Source organism: Chlorocebus sabaeus, chromosome 9 (genome assembly GCF_047675955.1).
Source record: "Chlorocebus sabaeus isolate Y175 chromosome 9, mChlSab1.0.hap1, whole genome shotgun sequence".
Lineage (NCBI taxonomy): Eukaryota > Metazoa > Chordata > Mammalia > Primates > Cercopithecidae > Chlorocebus > Chlorocebus sabaeus.
The window spans coordinates 100,526,064-100,552,010 of NC_132912.1; the positions used below are offsets into that span (position 1 = coordinate 100,526,064).

Genomic DNA, 25,947 nt, shown 5'->3' on the forward strand with positions numbered 1-25,947 from the left:
CCCCTGGCCTTGGCTTTGCCCCTACAGACAGTAGTATAGTGGTTAAGAGCATGAAGTCAAATTCTAGCACTGCCATGTGCAAGCTGTGTGACCTCCAACAAGTTCCTTAACCTCTCTGAGCCTCAGCCACTATCACTGAAATGCCACTACCTTGAATGACTGTTGGGAGGCTTAAATTAGAATGCAAAAGTTGGGTGAGCCACAGTGGCTCATGCCTGTAATCCCAGCACTTTGGGAGGCCAAGGAGGGAGGATTGCTTGTGTCCAGGAGTTTGACAGCAGCCTGGGCAACATAATGAGACTTCAACTCTACAAAAATAAGAAATTAGCCAGGCATAGTGGCATGCTCCTGTGGTCCCAGCTACTTGGGAGGCTGAGGCAGGAGGATTGCTTGAGCCTAGCAGGTTGAGACTGCAGTGAGCCATGATCACAATACTGTGTTTAGGCTGGGCAACACAGTGAGACCTTGTTTCAAAAAAAAGAAAAAAAAGAGAAAAGATCAGAGAATGCAAAAGTGTTTTGAGTAGTGCCTACCACCCATCATGGCCTTGATATTTATTGATTACTAGTATTATAGGAATACTAGTAATCTCTTCAATGTTGGCTTACACCACCACCTGTGCTTCTGAAGCAAAACCCCAAATGTAGGTTCTAGCTCTCTTCTGAAAGTAGTGTTCTGGCTTTTAGATAAGATCCTCTTGTCTTTTCCCTGCCTTCCTGCCAGTATTGTTTCTTAGTTGATTAATGAATCAATTAAGAATTTTACTGAGCACCTACTATGGACAGGCACTGCTAGGTCATCGCTTTTGGTTAATAAAAATACTCATTACCATTTAATGGACATCTATATACTGTGCATTGTACTTTTCATGCATTTTCCCACCTAACGCTCAGCAACCCTGTGAAGTAGACATTTTTACTCCATTTTACAGCTGGGCACTATTCCTGACGTTACGCAGTCACTAAGTCACAAGATTAGAAGCCAGGACTGGACTGTACCTGCCTCTTCTCACCCCAGCCCAGAGTGTTCAGCTGCCTCCTCCCCTGTCCTTTCTGTTCTCTGTTAGAACTCTGATTTTGTCCCCAGCTGAAAAAGCTTGACTTACTCTGCTCTCTTGCACCTAGGGGTGGCCATGTGACTTAGTTTTGGCCAGTGAGCTAAAAGTGGAAATCTACTAGGTGGGATTGCTGGGGAAATTTCTGTTTTCCTGATCAAAGGGGGGCCAAAGGCAGCTGACAAGCTGTGCTCCTTGCCCTGCCCCGCCTTGCTGTCTGGAATGTGGTGGAGAAGTTGGAAGGAGGCATCGCCTATAACCACGAGAGTGAACGTTGCCCCATGGCAAAGCAGGAAGGCAGGAGTTGGACGTAGACCTCCCACCTGTGCACCTCCAACCCTCTTGTGTGGAGAAGCTGGGGTTTCTTTTCCTGGGGTTTCTGTTCTGTGCAGTGGGGGCCACATCGTTCACTGCACCCAGGTGCTCTTGGGACAACACAGCTGCTGGGTCTCCAGCCAGTGGGAGGGAGCCTTGTGTGACTGAAGGGAATGAAGGGTGGGGCTCAGGCCTGGAAGGACCTCCCTGGTCTTTGGGAAGATTCTTCTGGTCACAGAAAATAGGTTCCTGGTGAGTCTGACAGCAGATGCTGGGGGACAGCAGTCAGAGCTAGGCCCTGACCTCTTGTGGGGGTAGAGGAGTGCCTTCCTGGGCTTCACGGGATGGACTAAGGGAGTCTTCCCCTTGCCCCGCTGCCCCATGGCTGCCAGCATCTGGCAGAAGTCAGCATAGTACTTCAGCCAGGACAGGCCCAGTCCTGTGTGTGCCATGGAAAAATCACCCCTGGTCCTGGTTGACCACAGAAGTGTCCGTAAACATTTGGTCAGGGTAGGCGGCTGGGAGACAAGGGGTAGATTCAGGGAGCCAGGTGCGCAGGGCAGGGTTTGGGCGTGGGTGGGTGAGGGAGGAACAAGGCAGCCTGTGCAGCTGCTGACCTGCGGCGAGGCCACCTGCCTGCCTGGGGTGATTTATGAGCACACTGTCGGACCACCTGCTAGCCAGACCTCAGGGGAGTGCGCGCGCATGGCCCACAGCAGAACTCAGCCCTGGCCCCTCTGGAGTCATTTCCCTGAGGTGATGTGCACCTCTGGGAGTGGAAGCCAAGGCTTTCCTCAGCTTCAGAGAACGAGGCTCCTTTGTCCTGGAGGAACACCAGGCCTTGTCTGGACTTGGCATCCCAGCTTTACCCCCACTGGTGGGGTAAACTTCTCCCACTGGTGGGGAGAGCCCCTCAGGGAGTGCCCCTAGCCCCCTGCTCTGGGTACATCTGGCATCTGCTGATGGACCCCCCAGGGAGCTCCTTTCTGGCACTGCCCTGTCCATAGGCTGCTCATTAGAGTGGCAGTGGCTTCTCGCCTCCATCTCAAGCTTTCTCCCCTCCCTGCCATCCACCTCAAGGCAGCAGCCTCCCTCTGCTCTGAGCCCACTGGGGCACCCCTCAGCTCCTTGCCCTCTCCCTGTCTCAGTTGTCACCTTATCTAGGTAGTAGTTCTCAATCCTGGCTACACATCATCCCAGGGAGCATCTAAAAACACCAACTCCCGGGCACCCTACAGAGATTCTGATTGAATTGCATTAGAGTAGGGCCCAGGATTCTGTAAAAGCTCCCTAGATGATTCTAACGTTTATGTGTTGAAATGCAGATTCGGATACAGCAGGTCTGCATTTCTTTGTTGTTGTTGTTGAGTTAGGGTCTCACTATGTTGCCTAGGCTGGTCTTGAACTCCTGGGCTTAAGGGATCCTCCCTCCTCAGCCTTCCAAAGTGCTGGGATTACGGGCATGAGCTACCATGCTCCCAGCCAGATGCTGCCTTTCTAACCAGCTCCCAGGTGATGCTCATGCTGCTGGACCAGGGACAGGTAAGGAGCAGTGCCCGCGGTGTGACACATCTTCGACCTCAGGCTTTTCACGATAGTGCCCTGCGGCCCTGCCTTCTTGGACTCCTCCGATCAGGCCTTCACCTCATGGGGGAGCTGCTGCAGGACGTGGAGTCTTCGGACTGTGGGAGAAAGCTGGGGAACTTGGCACTTCCATTCCTCCTCAGGGACAAAAGAACGTCCATCTCCATCCCTCACTTAGCGGTCAGAATGACAGGGTGACCCTTGCTATGTACTACAAAAACACAGGCCTTGCTTTTCTTAGCATTCCAAGGAGGTCTATGTGGCCAGGCCATGGGTTAAGATAAGGGCTTCTTTCTGGGTGAGGCTCCATTCTAAACCTCCCTCTCCCCCCACCTCTTGGGAACCAGCTGACAAATCACCTGGTCCAAACCAATTATTGTTTTCTTTGATTTAATTAAAAAGTTAAAAAAATTAGAAAACACAACCGTGTATGTATTGGTTGCCTAGTACCTATGGCCTCACAGCAGTAGCAATAACTTATCGGGATAAAAAGGAGAAGCAGAGGCTGAGGAATGAACCCCGGGAAGCGAGCCTGCGGGTGTACCGGAAGCGGGTCTGTGCTGAGGCTGGGCTGGGCTTGCTCTCCAGTCCAGGGAGAGCTCTGGGCCTTGGGGCAGGGAAATGGACAAGCTGGGGAAAGCAGGGGGTGTGGCTGGAGGCACTGAGACCCTAACTCCTTTCCTTTGGGGGGCTAGGATGACGCATACAGGGGCGGTGGGGAGAGCTGTCTCCCAAATAGCTTAGCCTAATATTGAGACTTCCCTCTTCAAGGCGAAGCCCCACCACCGACAGAGGGGAGCTGGAGCTGACACCACCGTCTACTCTGAAACCTCCTCCTCATGGTGCCCTGAGCCCCTCCACCCTTCCCTCACCCTCTCCTCCCCTGCCTACTTTCTGAGACCTTGGGGTCTTCCCCCTGATGAAGAAGCCCTGCTTCTGAGAGAGGAAGCCCAATATCCCAGGGACCCCAGGACCCCTGGGTCAAAAAGGATAGCCTGGGCTCCGTGCCCATCCCTTGGGCCCTGTGCCAGTAACAACACTCGTGAAAACACCCTCCGGCAGGGCTGGGTCAACCTGGAAGTTGGGGCAGGGCCAGAAGGCAAGCAAGGCACAACTGGCAGGGCAGGGAGGAGTGCCCTTTAGTGGGGCTCTGCGGCCCCATAGAAGAAAGGGTAGTAGAGGGAGCAGGGGTAGGAGAACATGAATTTGACTGCGAACTTCATCTCCTTATTCTTCTTGTCCCAGCGGTAGACGGCCATGAGCAGCAGCTGTCCATCCACTTTGCGGCCCATGACAAGGAAGCTGCCCGCCAGGCCGTCCAGCTGCGGGCAGGGGCAGCCCGCGCCGTTCTTCATGTGCAACACCAGCCGCTTGGTGTCCTTGCGCTTCAGGGGGCCTGGCTTGAGCAGCTTCTTCTTTTTCTGGGCTCCAATCAACTTCCGGTCCCCATTCTCTATCTTGATCTCCTTGATGCGCATTTTGACCACTGTGGGAAGAAAGGACAGGGGCAAGTTGGGAACGGTCAGATCTACGTGGGCCCAGAGTTGGTGTGTTCTGGACCTTCGGGCTCGGGGAGCCTGATGCCCTGCGGGGTTTGGAAGGGTGGAGCTCATACAGGCACATTTTCATATTTATGAAGCACTTACCGTGCTGCACTCTCATGGACAGCATCATGTTTCATCCTCAAGGCACAGGAGAGGGGAAATGAGGGGTAGAGAGCTTGTGACCTGCGCGAATCAAGAGCCCAAGCCCTTCTGAGACACCAAATGCAGGGTGGAGAGCTCCTGATGGAGCAGCCTGTGGGGCTCCCCCCAGGGAGGGATAAGGAGCGGATGGGACTGGGGCCGGCTGCTTGGAAGGGGATCCTTGCGATGGAGGGAGGCTGGACTTCCTGATCTCTGGGGATGATTCCCATTGGGATTTCTGGCTGTGTATGAGTGTATGGTATGGAGTATATATGGGGTGTGTATATGTGTAGTGTGTGTGCATGCACACATGGTGAGTGTGGTTGGAGCAGTGGTGGGCTGGCAAATACTTAACAGCTGGCTCTGTGGACAGGGAGCCCTGCTTTGCATCCATTGACATCCATGGGGTAAATACTCCCACCACAACGGACCGCAAGACTGGGTGTGGAGCTGGGAATAGATACACACAGTTCAGCTATTGCTGGTGTGAACACACCACTGTACAGTAATATGTATGTGTGTGAGAGAAATTGCATGGTGGGTGAGAGTGTGTTTGTGGTAGGTATAGGAGTAGGGCAGGGGGTGTGGCGGGAGGCACTGAGTCCCTAACTCCTTTCCTTTGGGGGACTAGGATGAAGGCAGGGTCTGTGGCCAGAGTCACGGTGCAGGTCACCCTGCAGTGGATGTAGACAGCCTAAGGAGTCCTGGGCCTCAGGGTGGGGTGGGGAGTCCCTCGGGCTGGTTTCTCCCTTCTTCAGGCTTCTGGGCCCCCATCTCTGTGGGGCCAGGGAGAAGTCAGAGAATAACTCTGCCCACTCTTGGCTGGAAATTGTCATAAAATCTTGTTCCTTCTCTTTATGTCCCCTTCCTCTTCTCTTTCTCTCTCTGACACACACACACACCCCTTGCAATAGCAGTATTCTCTTTCCAAACACAAACAGGCTACCGACATAAAAGACTCCTCTGAAGAAAGGACTTCATTATCATCTCCTTTTTTCTTTTTTATAGACAGGGAGGCTAAGACACAAAACAGGGAACTGACTTGGCAAAGATCACACACTGGACTGCGTGGCCCATGTGTGAGCCGGGTCCTGACCGGACTTGGCTGGGTTTTCCCAGAAAATGGGAAGGCTCTGGGATGAAGTTGTGGTGACAGGTGACCACAGCTCTGCTGGCAGGAGGTGTGCTGAGTCCCAGGTGGAGGTACCCACGGACAAGGGTGCTCCACTTCCATCCTAGAGCCATCACTCCCCACCTAGCTCCATCCATCTCTGGGCTAAGCCTGGCTCCATTCATCTCTGGGCTAAGCCTGCACTATCCACAGAGATGATCCAGTCATGGAGGCCCCTCTGAAAATGACACCAAGGGAGGGCTGCGGGAGCCCTGGCCGGGGTGGTTTCTGACGCCTAAGGCCCATAGCCTTGAGGGACTTGTGATGGTCCTGAGATGATGCAGAAAGAGGTGCATTTCTCTTGGGAGAGGGTTTATGTTTATCATTGGATTCTAAACCAGAGCCATGATGCAAAACCTGTTGGGATTCACTGTGATGGATGTGGGCACGTCTGTTCCCGTGTGTGTCAAGAAAGAGAGGCTGGGGGTGGTGCCGGGGCAGTGGCAGCATGGGCCCCACACTCACCAAAGTCACTGGAGCACATCTGCTCCATGAGGCCGTCAGCGCTGTGCTCCATCTCACACTGGGCGCAGATCTTGGTCACTGAAGAGAGAAAGTGGGGTGGGGTTGGGGGACAGTTGGTGAGGGGATTGGAGTTCCAAGAGCCACTCAGGGTGCAGGCTTCCTCACTGACCAGCCACTTCCCCCTGCCAAGCCTCTAATTCCTTATCCGGAAATGGGATGATGGCAATCATATCACTACCCGCTCACAGAGTGACTGACAATCACCAGACAGGCTGTGCAGGGACAAAACTGCCAGGTGGGCACAGTGACTGCTCCACGACCCTGGCGGCCACAGCCATGATGTGCATTGTCATTTAAATTTTATCTCCTCTCATCCTCAGCCTATGAAGTAGGGATTCTTTTTTTTTTTTTTTTTTGAGGCGGAGTCTTGCTCTGTCGCCCAGGCTGGAGTGCAGTGGCACTATCTCGGCTCACTGCAAGCTCCGCCACGCCATTCTCCTGCCTCAGCCTCCCGAGTAGCTGGGACTACAGGCGCCTGCCACCACGCCCGGCTAATTTTTTTGTATTTTTAGTAGAGATGGGGTTTTACCGTGTTAGCCAGGATGGTCTCGATCTCCTGACCTCGTGATCCACCCATCTCGGCCTCCCAAAGTGCTGGGATTACAGGCTTGAGCCACCGCGCCCGGCGAAGTAGGGATTCTTATTCCTATTTTATTTTTGAGACGGAGTCTCGCTCTGTCACCCAGGCTGGAGTGCAGTGGCTCTCCAATCTCAGCTCACTGCAATCTCCGCCTCCCAGGTTTAAGCGATTCTTCTGTCTCAGCCTCCCAAGTAGCTGAGATTACAGGTGTGTGCCACTGTGCCCGGCTAAGTTTTGTATTTTCAGTAGAGATGGGGTTTCACCATGTTGGCCAGGCTGGTCTAGAACTCCTGACCTCAAGTGATTCACCCACCTTGGCCTCCCAAAGTGCTGGGATTACAGGCATGAACCACGGTGCCTGGCCCTTATTCCTATTTTGGAGAAAAGGGAACTGAGGCCCAGAGCGGGTTACTCAAGTCTGACAGCAGACGGAGAGGAAGGGGGTGAGGGCATGGAGCCAGCCTGGAAGAGCTATGTGGACCAGCACAGCAAAGGGGAGGCTGAGACCAGGGAGAAATTAGGGTTCAGGGGACTGAGGGTGTGGGTGGGAGGAGGGACTTAGGATCTCACAGGTTTCATGAGCCTGGGATTGCTTCCTATTTTATGGATGGGGAAACTGAGGCTCAGTGAAGTCAAGCAACTTGCCTAAGGGCTTTTCTTTAGGGGCAGAGCCTAATCTGCTCTTCCTTCCGCAGTGAGCCTTACCCAAATGACTCCCAGCCAGGGGAGCGGAGGAAGAGGGTGGAGATCTTAGGGTTCCAGGTACAGAAAATGGGGAGGCAGACCATAGCCCAGGAACGTTCTTAGTCTCCAGTCTTTCCCCACATCCCTTCCCTCACCTCTCCTCTCTTCCCAAGGTCCCAACACGGGATGGGAGTGTTGCTTGCTTTGGTGCCTCGGGATCCAGGTGAAAGGCATTGTTTAACGACCCCAGACATTCTTGGGCTGAGAGGGGTCATAAGGCATTTATCAGGACGTCCCAAGATGGGGGGACGGCATTGGGGGATTCTCAGCAGCTTGGTTGGGTGGGCACTGAGAGGGGTGCCAGGGGTGTCCAGGGAACGAGAGCCAGAGGGAAGGTCTGGAGCCGCAGGGAGGCACTACGCTGCTACTCCCTGGGGAGGTGGGAAGGCGGGAAGGCTGCGGGGGATAATTCCGGGGGGCGATGGGCTGAGCTAAGACAGCGTGTGTTGTGTGTGTGTGTGTGTGTGTGTGTGTGTGTGTGTGTGTGAAGCGGGGGAGCTGCACCTCTTGGGGGATTCGCAGAGCTGTGCTAGGGGAGCTGCAGGGCCGACGGAGTGCGCGGGGACAGCGGCGGCGGCGCTACCTGGAGGCGCGGTGGCGGGCAGGTGCCCGAACTGCACGGCGATGCAGAGGTCGTTGTCCAGGGGGAACTTGTGGCAGTGCAGCATCTCGGGCCAGGGGAAGCCGTAGGCCTCCATGAGTGGCGCGCAGCCGGCACGCACGGCCTCGCACAGCGAGCGGCACGGGTAGATGGGCCGGTCGAGACAGACGGGCGCAAAGAGCGAGCACAGGAAGACCTGCGTATCCGAGTGGCAGCGCTTGGCCAGCAGCGGCAGCCAGCTGCTCGCCTGCTGCTTCACTTCGGCCAGGCTCTCGTGCTCCAGCAGGTTGGGCAGCCGCATGCGCTTGTAGCCCACCGTGTGGCAGAGCGGCAGGTCGGCAGGGATATCGAGGCACTGCGGCGGCTTGGAGTAGGAGCGGCCGTGCAGCGGCTCGGCCTGCCAGCCATAGTAGTCGTACTCCTCGCCGCGCGCCGGCGTCCAGTGCAGCGCCCCCAGCAACAGCGCCAGAGCGGCTGTCGGCGCCACCCCCGCCGCCGCCCGCATGGCTGCGCCCTGTCCAGGCGCGCGCCGCGCAGCCCCCCGACGTTCGGTGCCCGGCGACCCAGATGTCCCGGCGTGCGCCCCCGGCCCTGACTCTCCCCAACCGCCGCCGCGGAGGTCGTCCAGGTGGGTGGCAGCCTGCGCTCCGGGCGCCCCAACTGATGCTGGCGCCTCCCACCTCGGGGCTACAGCCCGGGCCTCGCCGTGCGCCCCAGCCAATCTCCGGCCGCCTGGCCCCCGCTCCAAGGCGGGGATGCAGTGGGGGCGGCCCTCAGCCCCTCCCGCACCCTGCCCGCACGTCCCGCCCAGCGCCCAGTCTTGCGCCCCTCTCCCGGCTCGGCTCCGCTGCTGCGGCCCTGTCCTCGCCCAGCTCTTGTCCCTGGGGCTCCCTGCCTCCCTGGGCATTTTCCTCGACCCTCGTCTTCTCCATCCTTCCTCCTTATCTCTCTCCGCCACAGCCTCTCCTGTTCCTTTTCTCACTCACTTCACTTGCTTATCTCTGCCTCGGCCTTTCTCCCTCTGCTCTGTTTTCTCTTCCCTGACACCTCGGTTCCTCTTCTCCCTGGTGGGAGGCTCGTGCCACCCCACACCCTCCTGGATCTTCTGATCCTCCGGGCAGGTCTTCTTTGAGCTTGGTGCCAGGCCCCGTGCTGGCTGCTGGGGAATCAAAGATGGATATAACCCAGAACCCACCCCCAGGGCCAGGATAGTATAGTGGGGTGAAGGTAATCATAGCTTCTAGTTAATGAGCTCTTACTACCAGTCAGGGACGGTGCAAGGTGCAAGGTGCGGTGCATGGTACGTTCCAAACTTATCAGCTATTGCTAATGATAGCCAATACTTAGTGGGTGCTAATTGTGTGCCAAGTCTGATCTGAGCACATTGCATAAACTCTTTTTGCTAATTCTCACAATAACGCTAGATGGTGGGTAGGTACTATTATTGTCCCCACCTTACAGATAAAGATCCTGAGGCAGAGAGGTTAAGCACGGATTAGAGCTGGGATTTGAACCCAGATAGTCTGGTTCGAGAATCAGAGCCCAGACAACCAGGAGGCCTGGACTCTGAGTCTGTAGGTCTAATGACCAAGGGGATAGGGAGTTCAGAGAGGTGGAGTAACTGGCCCTTGGCCGCACAGCTCATATGTGAAGGAGCTAGGATTTGAATCCAGGTATGGGGCTCCAAAGGCCAGGGCTTAACCACCCTCTGGTAAGATAACTTCCAACCCATGGTAGGTAACACGGTGGGAGGAGGGGGAATTGATGGTGTCTCTGAGCGGTGCACCCAGGCAAGCATCAGAGGAGAGGGGACCTTCAGGAACCCTATGCTTGGTGCCTTTCTCTCCTGTCTGAGTCCTGCCTTTCACTGGCTTTCCCTTGAGAGGAACTCGAACTGGAGGCTTGAAGGGAGGGGAATTCCTTCCTGAGAGCCTAACCTGACACCTGACCTCCCAGTCTTTGGTGGGGAGGGTACCCTGGGGAGGTGTCTCCTAGGAGGGCTTGGGGAGCTGGGGGCTGGCTCTGCTGGAAGGCAGGAGTGCTGGGGCACTTTCTCCCTCTGGTCCTCCCCTTAGTCCCACTGATGGATGTTTCCAGGGCTCCTGTCTTCCTCTGGGTCTGTCCTTGCAGTGGTAGTGGAGAGGGGTGAGGGGCCACTCCTTAAAATTCATGGAAAATGCATGGAGTACCTACTATCTGCAAGGCATGGGGTACGGTATGGATGGGGATACAGAGGTGCAAAAGACATGGCTGTGTTCCTTCTGGTCTAGTTGTAAGAAAAAGACACAAGGCAGGCAGAGGAGGCAGGAGAAGCCTCACCCCACTGAGCCCCAAGGGTGGGACAGGCTGTGTTTGATGTCCAGGATGACCTAGTGGGGTCCAGGTGGAGTGAACTTTGACCTTCTTTTCCCCTCTCCCTCTCCCAGTCCCCAGCATGAAGAGGTTATGCGGATGGCCACTCAGAAGGTGAAGGACTGGTCTCTGCAGGGCCAGGCAGTGCAGTGTAGTAATGGTACGAGAGCCTGGGCTCTGCAGACGAGGGAGCCAGGTTCAGATCCTGGCCATGCACTAGCTGTATGACCTTGGGCAAGTACTAAACCTGATTTCCTTCTTTGTAAAATAGAATTTCTTGAGCAGTTCTTGTGAGGAACAAATAAGGTGAATGGAAAGAAAGCCCCCTGCACAGTGCCAACACACAGAATGAACACCTAGGGATGTGTGACTTTGGAGTAAAAATGTGCTGTGTAAACACAGCAAGACTCCATCTCTACAAAAAATAGAAAAGTTAGCTGGGTATGGTGGCATGCGCCTGCAATCCCAGCTACTCAGGAGGCTGAGGTGGGAGGATTACTTGAGTTCAGGAGTTCGAGGTTACAATAAGCTGTGATTGCACCACTGCACTCCAGCCTGGGCAACAGAGCAATACCCTGTCTCTTAAAAGAAGAAAGTGGTGGCCGGACATGGTGGCTCATGCCTATAATCCCAGCACTTTGGGAGGCCAAGGTGGGCAGATCACCTGAGGTCAGGATTTTGAGACCAGCCTGGCCAACACGGTGAAATGCTGTCTCTACTAAAAATACAAAACTTAGCTGGGCGTGGTGGTGCATGCCTGTAATCCCAGCTACTCAGGAGGCTGAGGCAGGAAAATTGCTTGAACCTGGGAGGCGGAGGTTGCAGTGAGCTGAGATCATGCCACTGCACTCCAGCCTGGGAGACTGAGCGAGACTCCGTCTCAAAAAAAAAAAAAAAAAAAAAAAAAAAAGAAAGTGGTGTGTGTTCTGAAAGCCCTTGGATGCCTTGGCTCTGGCTCTGGTTTGGGGCTCTGAACAGCAGTTGTGCCCCTGCACGCTGACTCTCCCACCTCTCTAGGCTTGGCAGGCTCCTGCCCTCCAGGGAAGGTGTGGCCTTGGGCACTGGCAGGGGTGTTAGAGCCCCCCAGGTGGTTGTGCAAGGTGCTGGCTCCTTGGGCAGCTGGTTGGCTGTGCTGTTCTTGGCGTCCCCGTGCCTGGCCTGGACAGAGCAGGGCTTTGTTTCTACTGGTGGTTATGTGAGAACTGCGCATGACCAGAGAGCTGTGAATCCATACCTGACAGCTCCGAGGGCTGTTAATGGGCAGAGGGGCCAGGCTGAAAGCCTCCTGGAAGAGGAGCATGGACAGTCTTTACCTGGCAGCTCTGTCATGGGAACCCCCGAGGGCCCCTGACACAGGGCAGGGTGAATGCGAGGAGGTAAACTTGACAGGAACCAAGCCGAGGTGAGGGCTGCACCATGAGGCTGTTGTCAGGGGAGCGCTCTGTGGCCATTTGACCTGTTCTGCAGCCTGGGCAGGAGAAGACTGGCTCTGATGTGGCGCCCCTTCTTGCTGAGGCTGAACCAGGGCCTAAGCAGCAGGTGGAACACCTGCGCACTGTGCTGGGCATCTGTCCATCTTGAAGCATCCACAGCCTGTCCAGACCTTTCCCCCAGCTGATAAAGGGGACCATTTGTTCAAAAAAATGTGTATTCGTGGTTTGTTGTGAGCAAAGTTCTATATAAATACCTCTTAGATCAAACTTGCTAATTATGTTGTCAAATTCTACATTTTTCTACTCTTTTATTTAAGTCTATTTCAATGGTTCTCAATGTGTAGTCAGTGTTCCCCAGGGGGACCCCAGGACTCTTTCCGGAGGAGTATACAAGCTCAAAACTGTACAAAATTCAAATGCCCATTCAAAGTACAAGATAGTCCAGTGGATTTTAAGGTAATTGGGTAAGAGAAGCTTATTGATATAGTTTCAGATTCTGCATTACATTTAAGAAACTACACATGTCAGGCCAGGCGCAGTGGCTCATGCCTGTAATCCCAGCACTTTGGGAGACTGAGGTGGGTGAATTGCTTGAGCTCAGGAGTTTTGAGACCAGCCTGGGCAACATGGTGAGACCCTGTTTCTACTAAAAATACAAAAAAATAGCCGGTGTGGTGATGTGTGCCTGTGGTCCCAGCTGCTCAGGAGGCTGAGGTGGGAGGATGGGCACTTGAGTGGGGTTTGGGGAGTGGGGTTTGTTGAGGAGAGGCAGTGGAGGTTGCAGAGAGCCAAGATTACACCACTGCACTCCAGCCTGGGTGACAGAGTGAGACCCTGTCTCAAGAAAAAAAAAAAAAAAAAGATTACACATGTCAATCTTTGGGGTAGTATCAAAGAAATATATTCACAATTAACTGAAAAGGCCATCAAAATACTCCTCCCTTTCCAACTGCATTTATGTGTGAGGCCAAATTTTCTTCATATACTTCAACCAAAACAACATATGGCAACAGACTGAATGCGGAAGCATATATGTTAATCTGCTGTCTTCTGTTAAGCCAGACATTAAACAGATTTGCAAAAATGTAAAACAATGTCACTCTTCTCACTAAAATTATTTTTTGTTTTGAAAAATACAATTATTTTTCATAAAAATTTATATTAACATATAAACATTTCTTTTAAATGCATTCATGCATTTTACTTTTTCCTCATTTTTAATTCCAAATATGGTGAATAATGATAGGTATAAAACCATGTAAACAAAATCTCTTTGGGATTCTCAATTTTTTTTTTTTTTTTTTTTTTTTTTTTTTGTATTTGAGAAGGAGTCTCTCTCTCTCTGTCGCCCAGGCTGGAGTGTAGTGGTGCAGTCTCAGCTTACTGCAACCTCTGCCTCCTGGGTTCAAGTGATTCTCCCACTTCAGCCTCCTGAGTAGCTGGGATTACAGGTGTGTGCCACCATGCCTGGCTAATTTTTGTAGTTTTAGTAGAGACAGGATTTCACCATGTTGGTTGGCCAGGCTGGTCTCAAACTCCTGACCTCAGGTGATCCACCCGCCCCGGCCTCCCAAACTGCTGGGATTACAGGTGTGAGCCACCATGCCCAGTCTGGGGTCTCAATTTTTAAGAGTGCAAGAAGGTTCTGAGACCAAAATGTTTGAGAACTGCTGGGCTACTTAATCTGTCCATTTCTGATAGAGGTATATGAAATCTACTGTGCATATGGGTTTGGCAATTTTTCCTTTTTTTAAAATCAATTTTAGCTTTATATACCTTAATGCTGTGTTGTCAGGTGTATAAAGCTTCATGATTATTATAACTTCTGATTGAATTGTAACTTCTGTCTGTATGAAATATGCTTTTTTGTTCCTTTTAATGCCTTAGGACTTAAGAATAACGATTTCATGGCCCAACACTTAAATAGAACCTGCTATGGGCCAGGTATGGATGCGAAAGAGATTTAGTTCTTGTCAGTGTGGAGTACACAGGCACAGGAAGGCAACATATGTAGTGCGGCAGGCACAGTCTGGGCTTTGGAGTCAGACTGACCTGTGCTGAATTCTGAGCACTTCCTAGTGGTGTGTCCTTGGGCCTATGTATGTTGGACCTTGAACCTCAGTTTATAACATAGGGTTAATAGCATCTGTGTACTACTAGTGCTGGTTGCGGAAGGCTTCCTGAGATAATGAGTGACAGCAGCACCCTGCAGAGTGTGCCCTGTGTAGTAGCTCTGTGATCAGTGCTGCAGCAGAGCCACCAGCCAGGAGATCTGCCCTGTTTATGCCTCCTGACAAGGCCCCCAGGAGAGGCAGTGTGGGGCAGTGGGGAGTGCACCAAGCTGGGATTTGAAAGATCCTGAGTTATACCTTTTTAATTTACTAGCAAAAGTAATTTAATTACTTTTTAATTTAGTGAGACCCTGAGTCTCAGTTGCCTCATCTGTGCGGTGGGGGGGACCACATTGCCCTGCATTCTCTGTGGGGTTATCTTGAGGATCCAATGAGAGAGTGGAAGGATCTCGGGATGATGACGGAGGTGGAGCCGAGGAATGCAAGGAGGCCCCCAGGGTGGCTGTTGCCTCCCCTGTCCCGGGCTATGAGGAGGCCTTACCAGCACAGGCTTGCCTGGACCCCCAGGAGGGCTGGGATGACTGAAGTGCTAAGACAGGGTCTTGTCATTATTTCAGACTCCTGGAATTGTCTGCCTTCTTTTTTTTTTTGAGACTGAGTCTCACTCTGTTACCAGGCTGGAGTACAGTGGTGTGATCTCGGCTCACCACAACCTCCGCCTCCTGGGTTCAAGTGATTCTCCTGCCTCAGCCTCCTGAGTAGCTGGGACTACAGGTGCCTGCCACCACGCCCAACTAATTTTTGTATTTTTAGTAGAGATGGGGTTTCACCATGTTGGCCAGGATGGTCTTGATCTCTTGACCTCATGATCCACCTGCCTCAGCCTCCAAAAGTGCTGGGATTACAGGCGTGAGCCACCGCGCCCGGCCAATTGTCTGCCTTTTACAATCCCAGTGCTTCTCTGACAGGGTGGTGTCTTCATAGAAGCTGCCATTAAGTGCCCATTAAAAAGCCAGGGTGAGTGGTCTAATAAATGAAACTATCAGTGCTGGTAGGCACCTACTTTCCCCAAGCATCACCCTCCTGGTCCCCCACCATTTTCTTTAAGAGGAAACTAAAAATTGTCCTTCCTGAGCCCGCAGTCTAGAACTCTTCCTATCACTCTTCCTCCAGTTGTTTTACTTTCCAGCATTTTAGCTTTGTCAATTGCAAAGTCAATGTCTGTCCCAGAGGCCCCCAGCTGTGCAGCGCCTCCCTGCTGAGCAGTCTGTGCTCTGGTTGGCAGTTCAGGGAGGCCTGCTCAGCATCACTGGGTAGACTGGTTACAGAGGGGCTTGAGCAAGACTTACCGGCCACTAAATCAAGTGACCAGGGAGGCCAGCCTCAGTCCTCCCTTCTATGAGCCTAGCCACTGGCAGGCTCTCCGACTTGTCGTGATCTCACATGGCTTGAAGAACAAAAGCAGAGGCGAGGCTTCTCTTGGGCCTGGGGCTGAGTCCAGCTCAAAGCGTGCCTGTCTGAAGCATGAAGGCAGGTGGGATGGGGTGGGCACTGCTGGCATTCTCTAGTTGGGGCTATGGATGGAGAGAAGGCTGAATACTGCTCTCCTCTTCTCCCTGGGTTCCCAGCACACCTGGAGTCCCTGGGCTGTGGCCAGTTGGCAACACTGGCTAGAAGCACATTGGAGAGGCTGTGTAATGTTTTGGTTAAGAGTGTGAACTCTGGGGCCAGACTGGGTTCTGACTTTAGCAATGCCACATGACCTTGGGCAAGTTATTTAACCTCTCTGTGCTCCAGTTTCCTCATCTGTAAAATGGGGATATTAATAACAATAATTTCTTAGAGAATTGTTGAGGTTAGATTTAATTTTTAAAATCATTTAGGACAGTGCACAGTAAGCACTGTATAATTGCTGGTTAATATTATTGAATGTGGGCATGACAGTGGTCTTTAGAGACCATCGCCAAATGCTGTAGCTCTTCACTCCCAATTTCTCTGATATCCCTCCCGTGCTCTCCCTCCCTTTGCTCTCCGCGCATCCTCCCTGCTCCCTCTGCAGTCTCAGTTTTCCACTCTGCAGGAGCCAACAAGATCATTTCACACTGCAAACCTGATGGTCTCACCCTTCAGCTCAAGCCCCTCAGTGGCTCTTACTGTTCTTAGCGTAAAGTTCTTACCCAGGCTCTGGGTAAAGCTCTTATCCAAGGCCAGGTCCCCTTGCTGGGCACTGTCTGGAAGCCTGAAGTTCCCTTTGCATATAATGACACTGGTCTTTATATAACTGTTTATTTTATCAGCTTCTGGCTTCTCACTAGACTGAGAGATCCACAAGGGTATGCCCTCATCTTGTTCATCTCCGTTGTTCCCAGACCCCTGTCAATCACATAATAGGTGCTCCATAAATGTTTGGTGAATGAATGGCTGAACAGATGGATGAATAGTCAGTGAGAGGAAGTAATAGAAGGAAGGAGTCTTTGGAGCCAGATGGGTTCAGGCTGGAACCCAGAACCTTTTTCAGGCCCTGTTGGAATTCTTGAGAGGATCAGGGAAGATCAGGAAAATTCTAGCAGGGAGCTGGTGAGGACCAAGTGGAGTAAGAGGAGTGATACGTCAGTTGCGGTGCTTGCTGCCAACCAGGGAGTGATGGACGTGCTCCCTAAGTGTGGGTCGGCCTCTCTCTCTCCTTCCTTTCATGAATACTTATTTAGGGCCCCTAGGTGCTTGGTAATATGTTCCCTGCTCTCCCGTATATTATTTCATTTCATCATCCAGATAGCACTGTGAGGGAGGTATTATTAATCCCATGTGATATGAGAAAATTGAGATTCAGAGAGGGTCAGCAATTTGCCCAGAGTCACACAGCCAAGAAGCAGCAGAGTTAGGACTTGAACCCAGGACTTCCTGCTGTGGATGTGAGAAGTGATTGGGGGTAGTGCCACTCTGTTGAACACTGACCCAAACTGGCTTTCAGGGGAAGGCAGCCCTAGGGAAGCAGACCCTTCCGTGATAATAAAGTCGCTGAGGTTGCAGCAGGTTTGACCCAGTTGACTGGGTTGTTGCCCTCAGGGAGCTCACAGTCTAGAGGTAGAGGGGGAACCAGCTGATACACAAATACACAAATAGTTTATCATTGCAACTAGGGTGACTTCCTGGGAGATGGGTGGAGAGGCACCCCAGGGCCTGCTCTTTGTGGAAGCTGGAAAGAGCACCAGATGCAGAGTGAGAGCTGCCTATGCCTATTAGGCTTTGCCTCTACCACTTCTGGACTGTGGGAACTCAGGCATATGAATCTCTGTGCCTCAGTTTCCTCATCTGCAAAACAGGGACAGGAAGAACTTCTTTGTAGATTTCTTGGGAAGATTAAATGAGAGATACTTGAAAGTGCTTAAAACTGCTAGTGTTAAGTATTCAAAGGGTTTTGTACAATCACAGGAGGTGGGTGGCATGGCCCCCCTCTCTTTGCCCTGACTATGGCTATGTGGGGCTCTTGGGACCCCAGATTTATAAAATGTTGCAGCTGAAAGCTCTCCTATATTCTCCTGACCACCCAGGGGCTGTGAAGACAGTACTAAAGGTTCATAAATGATTCTCCATGTTTCCCCAAATCAACACAGAAGGGTTCATTTGCCGTAAACAAAACAGCAGACTTCTTTGCTTTTGGCTGAATTACAGCTCTCAGGATGGAACTCCTCTCATGCTGAACAGAAGTCGGCTGGCAGTCCCTGCGTCTCTGATTAATATAAAAACAGAGGCTGGGAGGGGAATTGACTTGCCCGCACGGGACAATAGGTCAGAGAGGCTTCAAGCTACTTTGTGCTGGGCGCCAGGGGAGGAAGTGAGGAACCCCCAGGGAGAACCCTGGGGGCAGGATTGTGGAGGGGAAATCCAGGGCAGGAGTGTTAGGGGTGGGGGCAGGAGTGACGGGGAATCCTGGGCAGACAATGGCCTCATTAAGGAGAGGGTGAGGGTGTGGAGAAGCGGGGCATGGCCACAGCTAGTGAGGGTGAGGAAGTGGTGGACTGAGGCTCTTCCTCCCAACCCCCGCCAATGGAGCAATTGTCCTCTGCTGGGAGGGAGCTGGGCCTGGGCCTGGGCCTGGGAACGGCTGGATGCCTGCCCTTAGGGCCACCGAGGTGGTCCTGGCCTCCTTGCCTGGTCCCAGAATAGCTCCTCTGTGCAGGCTGCTGATCCTTCAGGCCCCAGTAGGGGTTACCCAGTCCTACTTCTTCCAGTTGGCAGTTTGGGGTATGGATGCCCAGCCAAGGCTCTCTGAAGAGGGACCCCCACTTCCCTTCTGCACACTTCTGGGAAACCTGAGCCCTGTTTAGGCTGGTCTCTGAGGCCTGGGCCCAGCCCACTTCCTGCAGCTCTCCTGCTTTCAGCTCCACCCTGCTACCCTGTGGCCGGCTCACTTGGCTTCTTGGGTCTCAGCTGCTTTACCTGTAAAGTGAGAGAGTTGAGCTATGAATAGCAGTGCTTCTTCCCCAGTGGTTAGCCTGTCTGGGCCCAGGGTGGGGCATGGGCTCAGTCCTCAGGACCCCTGGGGCTGGCACTCAGGGGAAGGGCCAGGGCTGCTAAATTCCTGCTGGGTTCAGCACAGCCCTGCAGGATCAAGAACTGCCATGCCCCAAGAGCCGATGGAGCCCCTGTTGAGCTACACTGCTAGATGGATGCTTTTCACTCTTGTTTTTTTTAGGGTAGCACCATCCTGTTTTCAAACGATGTGGCTTGTGGGAACTCGACAGATAAAACAGATGAAAGGGGAGAGTATGGTTAGGGCTGGTGGGGGGCCCGGTGGGAACCCTCCCTAGGCCCTCATCCGGGCCTCTCTGCAGCTGGCTGTGCCCTGTGTGGGCGGTTCTGGGTGTTCTGTTCTGATTGATGGGGCATCTGCTGAAGTTGGCAATGTCTGTGCTGTACCAGTTGTTACTCCTTACCCTGGTATATGCCGCAGGGTTTTGTCTTTTTGTTTAACTCTAAGCGATAGGATGGGCAGACAGGGTTTGGAGATTAACTTCCTGTGGCTGGGAATTGTCCTTGGTCTCCTGGGCCAAGGCCTCACCAGGCTGGCTGAGACCAGGCTGCTGGCATGGGCACACCCCCCAGCCAGGGGAGGAGAAGAGTTCCCAAACTTTATATTGCAAAGCAGTCACTATAGAAGCTGATTAAAGTATATATTTAGATTGCGGGACCACTGCACGAACTCCAGTTCAATACCTGTGACTCCCAGGCAATTTTGAGGCAGTGGGCTGCAGACCAGGATGGGAAATGCTAGCCTCCCAGGGGGCTATGCCTGCTCCTCGTTCCACCGCTGCCTCCTCCTGCCCCGGCTGGCCACAGCCTCCCTCCAGGGCCCTGCTGGTGGGCCTCCTTCAGGCTGAAATGAGAACTCTTTCTTTCTGGAAGCTGCACACAACCTGGCATCCCCTCCACAGTCCTGTCCCCTGTCCCCCTCTGTGTGGGGTCAGTAGTTGGGTTCACAGCCACCTTATCTGCTCCAGCGCCCATCTCAGGGCTGTGATTCATGATGGTGTCTGCAGATATTAGTGTGCCCAGACCCTAGGCTAAGTGCCTTATCATCTCATTTAAACCTCTTGACAATGCTATGAGATGGGTGTTACTGTTATCACCCTCCCTCACTCCATTTACAGAGGAGAACTCAGAGGTGATTGAGTAACTTGCCCAAGGTCACAGAGTGGGGAGTCTCCCAGGTAGATCTGACTCCACTTGACACATGCTGGATACTGGGAGGGCAGCCAGCCCTGGCCTCTGTCTGGGTTTTCGTAATCACCCTTCAATGAGTCTGGCATGCTACTATTATTATTATTACTTTGAGTCAAGGTCTCACTCTGTTGCCCAGGCTGGAGTGCAGCAGCACGATCACAGCTCACTGTAGCTTCGAACTCCTGGGTTCAAGTGATACTCCTGCCTCAGCCTCCCAAGCTGGCACAACAAGCACATGCCACCATGCCCTGCTAAGTTTTCCTATTTTTTGTAGAGACGAGGTCTCACTATGTTGTCCAGGTTGGTCTCCAATTCCTGGGTTCAAGTGATCCTCCTGCATTGGCCCCCCAAAGCACGGGGATTTCAGGCGTGAGCCACTGTGCCTGGCCATTAGTATTATTATTAATGAGGACTTCAGGTGTTTAATAGAGACTGGTCTCCCTTTGTTGCCCAGGCTGGTCTCGAATTCCTGGACTCAAGGGATCCTCCTGCCTCAGCCTTCCAAGGTGCTGGGATTACAGGTGTGATTCACCATGCTGGGTCATTATTATTATTATTATTCTTGAGACCAAGTCTCACTCTGTTGCCCAGGCTGGAGTGCAATGGTGTGATCTCGGCTCACTGCAACTTCCACCTCCTAGGTTCAAGCAATTCTCGTGCCTCAGCCTCCTGAGTAGCTAGGACTACAGGTACGTGCCACCACGCCCAGCTAATTTTTGTATTTTTAGTAGAGACGGGGTTTCACCATGTTGGCCAGGCTGGTTTCAAACTCCTGACCTCAGATAATCCTCCCACCTCGGCCTCCCAAGGTACTGGGATTACAGGTGTGAGCCACCATGCCCAGCCTGTTAGTATTACTATTAATGAGGACTTGAGTCTTAAGACTTCCTAGAGGTTGGTACTTAAGGAAAGATCTCATGGGAACAGCAGCTGAGAATTGCTGGGGTCCTGGGGAGGAAGACTCATTGTGGTGTGTTTGGGAGTCACATCTGTGACCTTGTTTCTTCCTTATGACAACTTAGGAAGGCGTGCATGGACAGTCCGTATTTTACAGATGAGGAAACTGAGGCTCAGAGAGGTTAAGTTCACTTACTCAAAGTCTCTCTGCCAAGTTGAACAAAGTCCTGACTCTGCTGAGATGCCATGCTTTTCTTATTGCCCCATGAATTAAGATTGTGCCAAAGTCAGGGAAATGGAAAAGGCCTGAGATTTGCCCTTCCCCACCCCACCCTGGAGGGCTCTGAAGCCAGTGCAAGGTCTACTGGAGACAACGAGGTCCATGCCCTGTTGACCTAGTTATGTGGCGAGGCAACTCGGGGTCAGGGAAAGGTGCATTCTTTCCCTTCAACTCATATTACCCAGCTTCTGGCTTCCTGGAATTTTTGTTAATATTCCAAATCACTTGGCAATAAGTTCTCTTCCCCACAGTTTTTGCAAACAGGAACCGAGCACCCTTCAACTAGAAGACCACACACTTTCACACCCTTTTCTCCTTTAAACTGTGCCAGGGCCCTGTTAGGAAAAAGCAGCTCTGATAAGAAACCAAGAGGCGAGGCGTGGCAGAGGAACCAGATGGCCTGAGAGGAGTTTGGTGACAACATCCTGGGCTCAGGCCCATGTCATGGGAGGCAGAAGGGACCATAGACTTGATGCCTAAAGACCCAGTGTGAGTCCCTGGTCTGCCACTCCCTGTCCTCCTTGGGGCTGCACTTCCCCTCTCTGGGCCCTAATTTCCCTCTTAAAGGAAAATAGGCCAGGCGTGGTGGCTCACACCTGTAATCCTAGCACTTTGGGAGGCCGAACAGGTGGATCACCTGAGGTCCAGAGTTTAAGACCAGCCTGGCCAACATGGGTGAGACCCTGTCTCTACTAAAAATACAAAAAAATTAGCCGGGCATGGTGGTGGGCTCCTGTAATCTCAGCTACTTGGGAGGCTGAGGCAGGAGAATCACTTGAACCCGGTGGAGGGTCAGGGGGTGGAGGTTGCAGTGAGCTGAGATCATGTCACTTCACTCCAGCCTGGGTGAAAGAGTGAAACTCCATCTCAAAAAGAAAAAAAAAAAAAAAAAAAGGAAAAGAATACCCTCCTGGTGAGAGGATCAGGTGAGAAAATACATGTGAAGAGGCTGTACCATTGTAATTACTTGGTTACCTGGGGGTCACGTTTGACCAGCAGAGTTGTTTAGCAGGGCCTCTGCAACGACAGAGGGCTTCTACCTCTGTGCTCTCCAGTTCGGTAGCCACTAGCCACGCATGGCTGCGGAGCACTTGAAATGTGGCGAGTGCTGCTGAGAAACTGAATTTTAAACTTTTCAATTAAAAACAGTTTTTTAAAAGGGACAAGGTCTTTTCTGTCACCTAGGATGGAATGCAGTGGTGCAATCCTGGTTCACTGTAACCTTGAACTCCTGGGCTCAAGCAGTCCTTCTGCCTCAGCCTCCCCAGTTGCTGGGACTGCAGGTGTGCACCACCATATCCAGGTAATTATTATTATTATTATTGGTAGAGATGGGGTTTCCCTATATTGCCCAGGCTAGTCTCCAACTCCTGGCCTCAATGGATCCGCCTGCCTTGGCTTCCTGAAGTGCTGGGATTACAGGTGTAAGCTATCTCGCGTGGCCCTCTGAATTTTAAATTTAATTTTGTTTTAGTGAAATTCACATAACATAAATATAGTTAAATAAAGAACCATCCAGTGACATTTAGTACATTGACAATGTTATGCAACCGTCACTTCTATCTAGTTCTAAAATATTTTTTGTCTCCCTTGAAAGAAGCACATTAAACAGTTGTTCCCTGTTCCCCCTTCCCCGCAGCTGCTGGCAGCCACCATGATACCTTCTAGGCATCTGCCTGTTCTGACATTTCATATCTGTAGGAACTCTACAGTATGGGACTTTCTGTACCTGGCTTCTTTCACTTAACGCAATGTTTCCAAGCCTCATCTGTGTTGTGGCATGTGTCAGTACCGCTTTCCTTTTTGATGATGGAATAATATTCATTTTAGTTAATTTTAATTCATTTAAGTTTAAATAACCACAAGAAGCTGCTGCCTACTGTACTGGACAACCAGGAACCTCTGGTATCCTTCTGGGCAAGTGAGAGAGCAGGGCCCCCACGTCCCTGCTGACACCTCAGAGAACCCCATGAGAGAGAAAAGGAGCCGGAGAATGGAAAGACTGAGACGGGCATCCCAGGTTCCCCAAAGGAGCCCAAGCTTGGCCACTGACGGACAGGCATCTGACGTGTTCTGAGGCCTCATGAGGCTGGGCACTGGGCTGTGTGTATTGTAGATGTCAATTCACTGCGTCCTCATAGCAGCCTTTTGGTGTAGGTCTGTCCTATCATCATCCCTGTGTGACACAGCGGGACTGAGTGATGACGTATAATAGCTTGCTCCAGGTCACACAGCTGGTTGTTGGGAAGAGACAGCTCTAGGAACCCGTGTCTGGTTTCTCCCGAGTCCATGACCTTCACTGCTAGGCTACCTAGTCTATCCAGCCTGATTCTGGGGCTGCCCAGTAAAGGCCGATCAAGGACCCCAGCTACACACACACATATTGCACACCTCAAAGCAGGGCTGTCTACTCCATCTCATGCTGGCCTTTCTGAGCTTGGACTGCCTGGGACACTGGGGCCTCTTTGGGTCAGGAAGGGGTGGCCGATGGGACACCTTGGAGCAGGACTAGGGAATAGCCTCCATCAATTCCCTGTTGTTTAATCAATGAGTAACCTGGCCAGTCGGGGCTCCCGGTGCCTGCTGTAGGCTCCCGACTGTTCATTGATCTGGGAAGGAGACTTGGTTAATTGCCCACCCAGAGTAAACAGGGCTGGGAAAACTGGGGCTGACAGCAGAGAGTTTTCCTTGGCTGTGCTGCCCTTTGCCCTTTGGGAAAGGGCAAAAGAGAGCGAAGGGGAAGGGCAGTCCTAGGAATGTCTTTGGAATGAGGGAGGGAAGACTGGCTTCTTGGGGTCCCAAAGAGTCAATCTGTCTGTCCTTCTGGAAATTAAGTCCTCTGCTGGGCTTTATTGTGCCTTGCCAAAGGGATGGGAGCTGGGGCTGGCAAGACTCTCACACCATCTCTCTTCATGCCTCCTTTGTCCATCTGTCCATCTCTTCATCCCTCCCTTTTGACATCTTTCCCTGCTTCCTTTCTTCCACTCACTCATTCTCCCTTTTCATCCATTTGTCCCCTCCCCTCATTTAATTCACCCAGGCTGGAGTGCAGTGGTGCAATCATGGCTCGCTGCAGCTGGATGTCCTGGGCTCAAGTGATCCTCCCACCTCAGCCTCCTGAGTAGCTGGTACTACAGCTGTGCACTGCTACGCCTGGCTAAATTTTTGTATTTTTTGTAGAGACAGGGTTTTGCCACATTGCTCAGGCTGGTCTTGAACCCTTGGGCTCAAGTGATACTCCCACCTCCATGTCCCAAAGTGCTGGGATTACAGGTGTGAGCCACCACGCCCAGCCCATTCTTCCCTTATTCTGTTCATTTGTCTGAAAGTTCATCCCCCACCTTGTTCCCTCCATCCTTTTTGCCCCTCTCCCCCATCACATATTTATTTTCTTATCTTCCTTTCCCTTAAGAAGCGAGCACAGGTTTCTTGAGAAAGCCAGGGAAGAGGTGGGTGGGAGTCCTGTGGGCTCTTCCCATAGGAGCCAAGCCCAGCCATGGGGTTCTGAGTCCGGGCCCCCATGTAGCCCTGGCAGAGTTAATTGCCTGACTTCAGACATGCAGGCCACTCACTCACGTTAGATGGCGCCTCGTTGTCCCTGGAAGGAGAAAACTTGTTCCTTCAACAAGGGGACCATGTCAGTTATTGTTCAAATGGGGACACTTTGGAGAGTGGAAAGAGTTCTCTTGACAACAGGAGTTACCACACCCAGGCAAGGGGAGTAGCCTGGGACTGTCCTGAGCAAAGAGGGACATTTGTCCCTCCTCCTTCAGTCCCAGCCTTGAGAGGGCCTGTGACTTAGAATCCGTTCTCTCCCAGACCTGAGCTGGATTTTGGGATTGGTTCTGTGTGTAGAAACCCATGTCAATGTCAACCCCTTCACGACAGTTTGGTGTCTGCCTCCTTCTGGAATCCCAAAACCCACGATCCTGTGTGATGTGGAATAGTCCCTAAAGGGTTTTCCAGAAGTTATCACATCCTAACAATCCAGTGTGGAGGACAGTGTGAGATTAGTTTATCCCTTTTACAGATGGAGAAGCTGAGGCTCAGAGTGTGAAGGATTTGCTGAATCCTGGATAGACCAGCTGGATAGACCTCTAAGCCCACTCTTAGGCTCTCAGTCAAATCACATTTAAAAAAATCAGACCGGGCACAGTGGCTCACGCCTGTAGTCCCAGCACTTTGGGAGGCCAAGGAGGGTTGATCACTTGAAGTCAGGAGTTCAAGACCAGCCTGGCCAACATGGTGAAACCCCGTCTCTACTAAAAATACAAAAATCAGCCAGGCGTGGTGGTGCACACCTGTAGTCCCAGCTACTCAGAAGGCTGAGGCAGGAGAATTGCCTAAACTGGGGAGATGGATGTTGCAGTGAACCAAGGTTGCACCACTGCACTCCAGCCTGGGTGATAGAGTGAGACTCTGTCTCAATGAAAAAAAAAAAAAAAAAAAAAAAAAAAAAAAAAAAAAATCAGATCTACACTCTCATTTCTAAGCCCTAAACCTGTGCCTACCTTCCAGATGGAGCACCTGAGACTGGAGTGGGGTGGTGACTTTCTCATTGTTCCACAGGCTGTTCAGGAATCTTGCAGGGCAGCTCAGCCCTAGGGCAGGTGCTGGCCTAGGACTCCCAGAACTAACAACAGCAACAGAAACAACGCTACCATGCACTGAGCCCCTGTTAAGTCCCGGGCACCATCCTTGGTGCTTTACCTATTTTGCAGTGGCTCAGCCAGTTCAGATGGGAGAGCAGGACGGCAGCGAGAGAACAGTCCCCTTAGAGCTCTCCTTCTGCTCCCACCCTCCTGCAGAGCTCTCGGATTGATCTAGGAGGCAGAATGTGTTCTTCCTGAGCCCTGCCACCCCCATTAATTTCTAACCAATGCAGCTGGGAGATAAGATAGCACCAGCCCATTAATCAAGGCTGCCTGGC

At 52.3% G+C, this 25,947-nt stretch overlaps 1 protein-coding gene across 1 annotated transcript; it reads right to left on the minus strand.

Moving 5' to 3' along the window:
• Positions 1 to 2,345: 2,345 nt before the first annotated feature.
• Positions 2,346 to 9,475, minus strand: SFRP5 (secreted frizzled related protein 5). The gene is made up of 3 exons (XM_007963779.3): positions 8,242 to 9,475; positions 6,275 to 6,352; positions 2,346 to 4,439 (listed from the first exon to the last, which is right to left on the minus strand). Exons 1-3 carry the CDS (start codon positions 9,164 to 9,166, stop codon positions 4,093 to 4,095), a joined length of 1,350 nt encoding a protein of 449 aa, XP_007961970.3. The 5' UTR covers positions 9,167 to 9,475; the 3' UTR covers positions 2,346 to 4,092.
• Between the last annotated feature and the right edge of the window lie 16,472 nt (positions 9,476 to 25,947).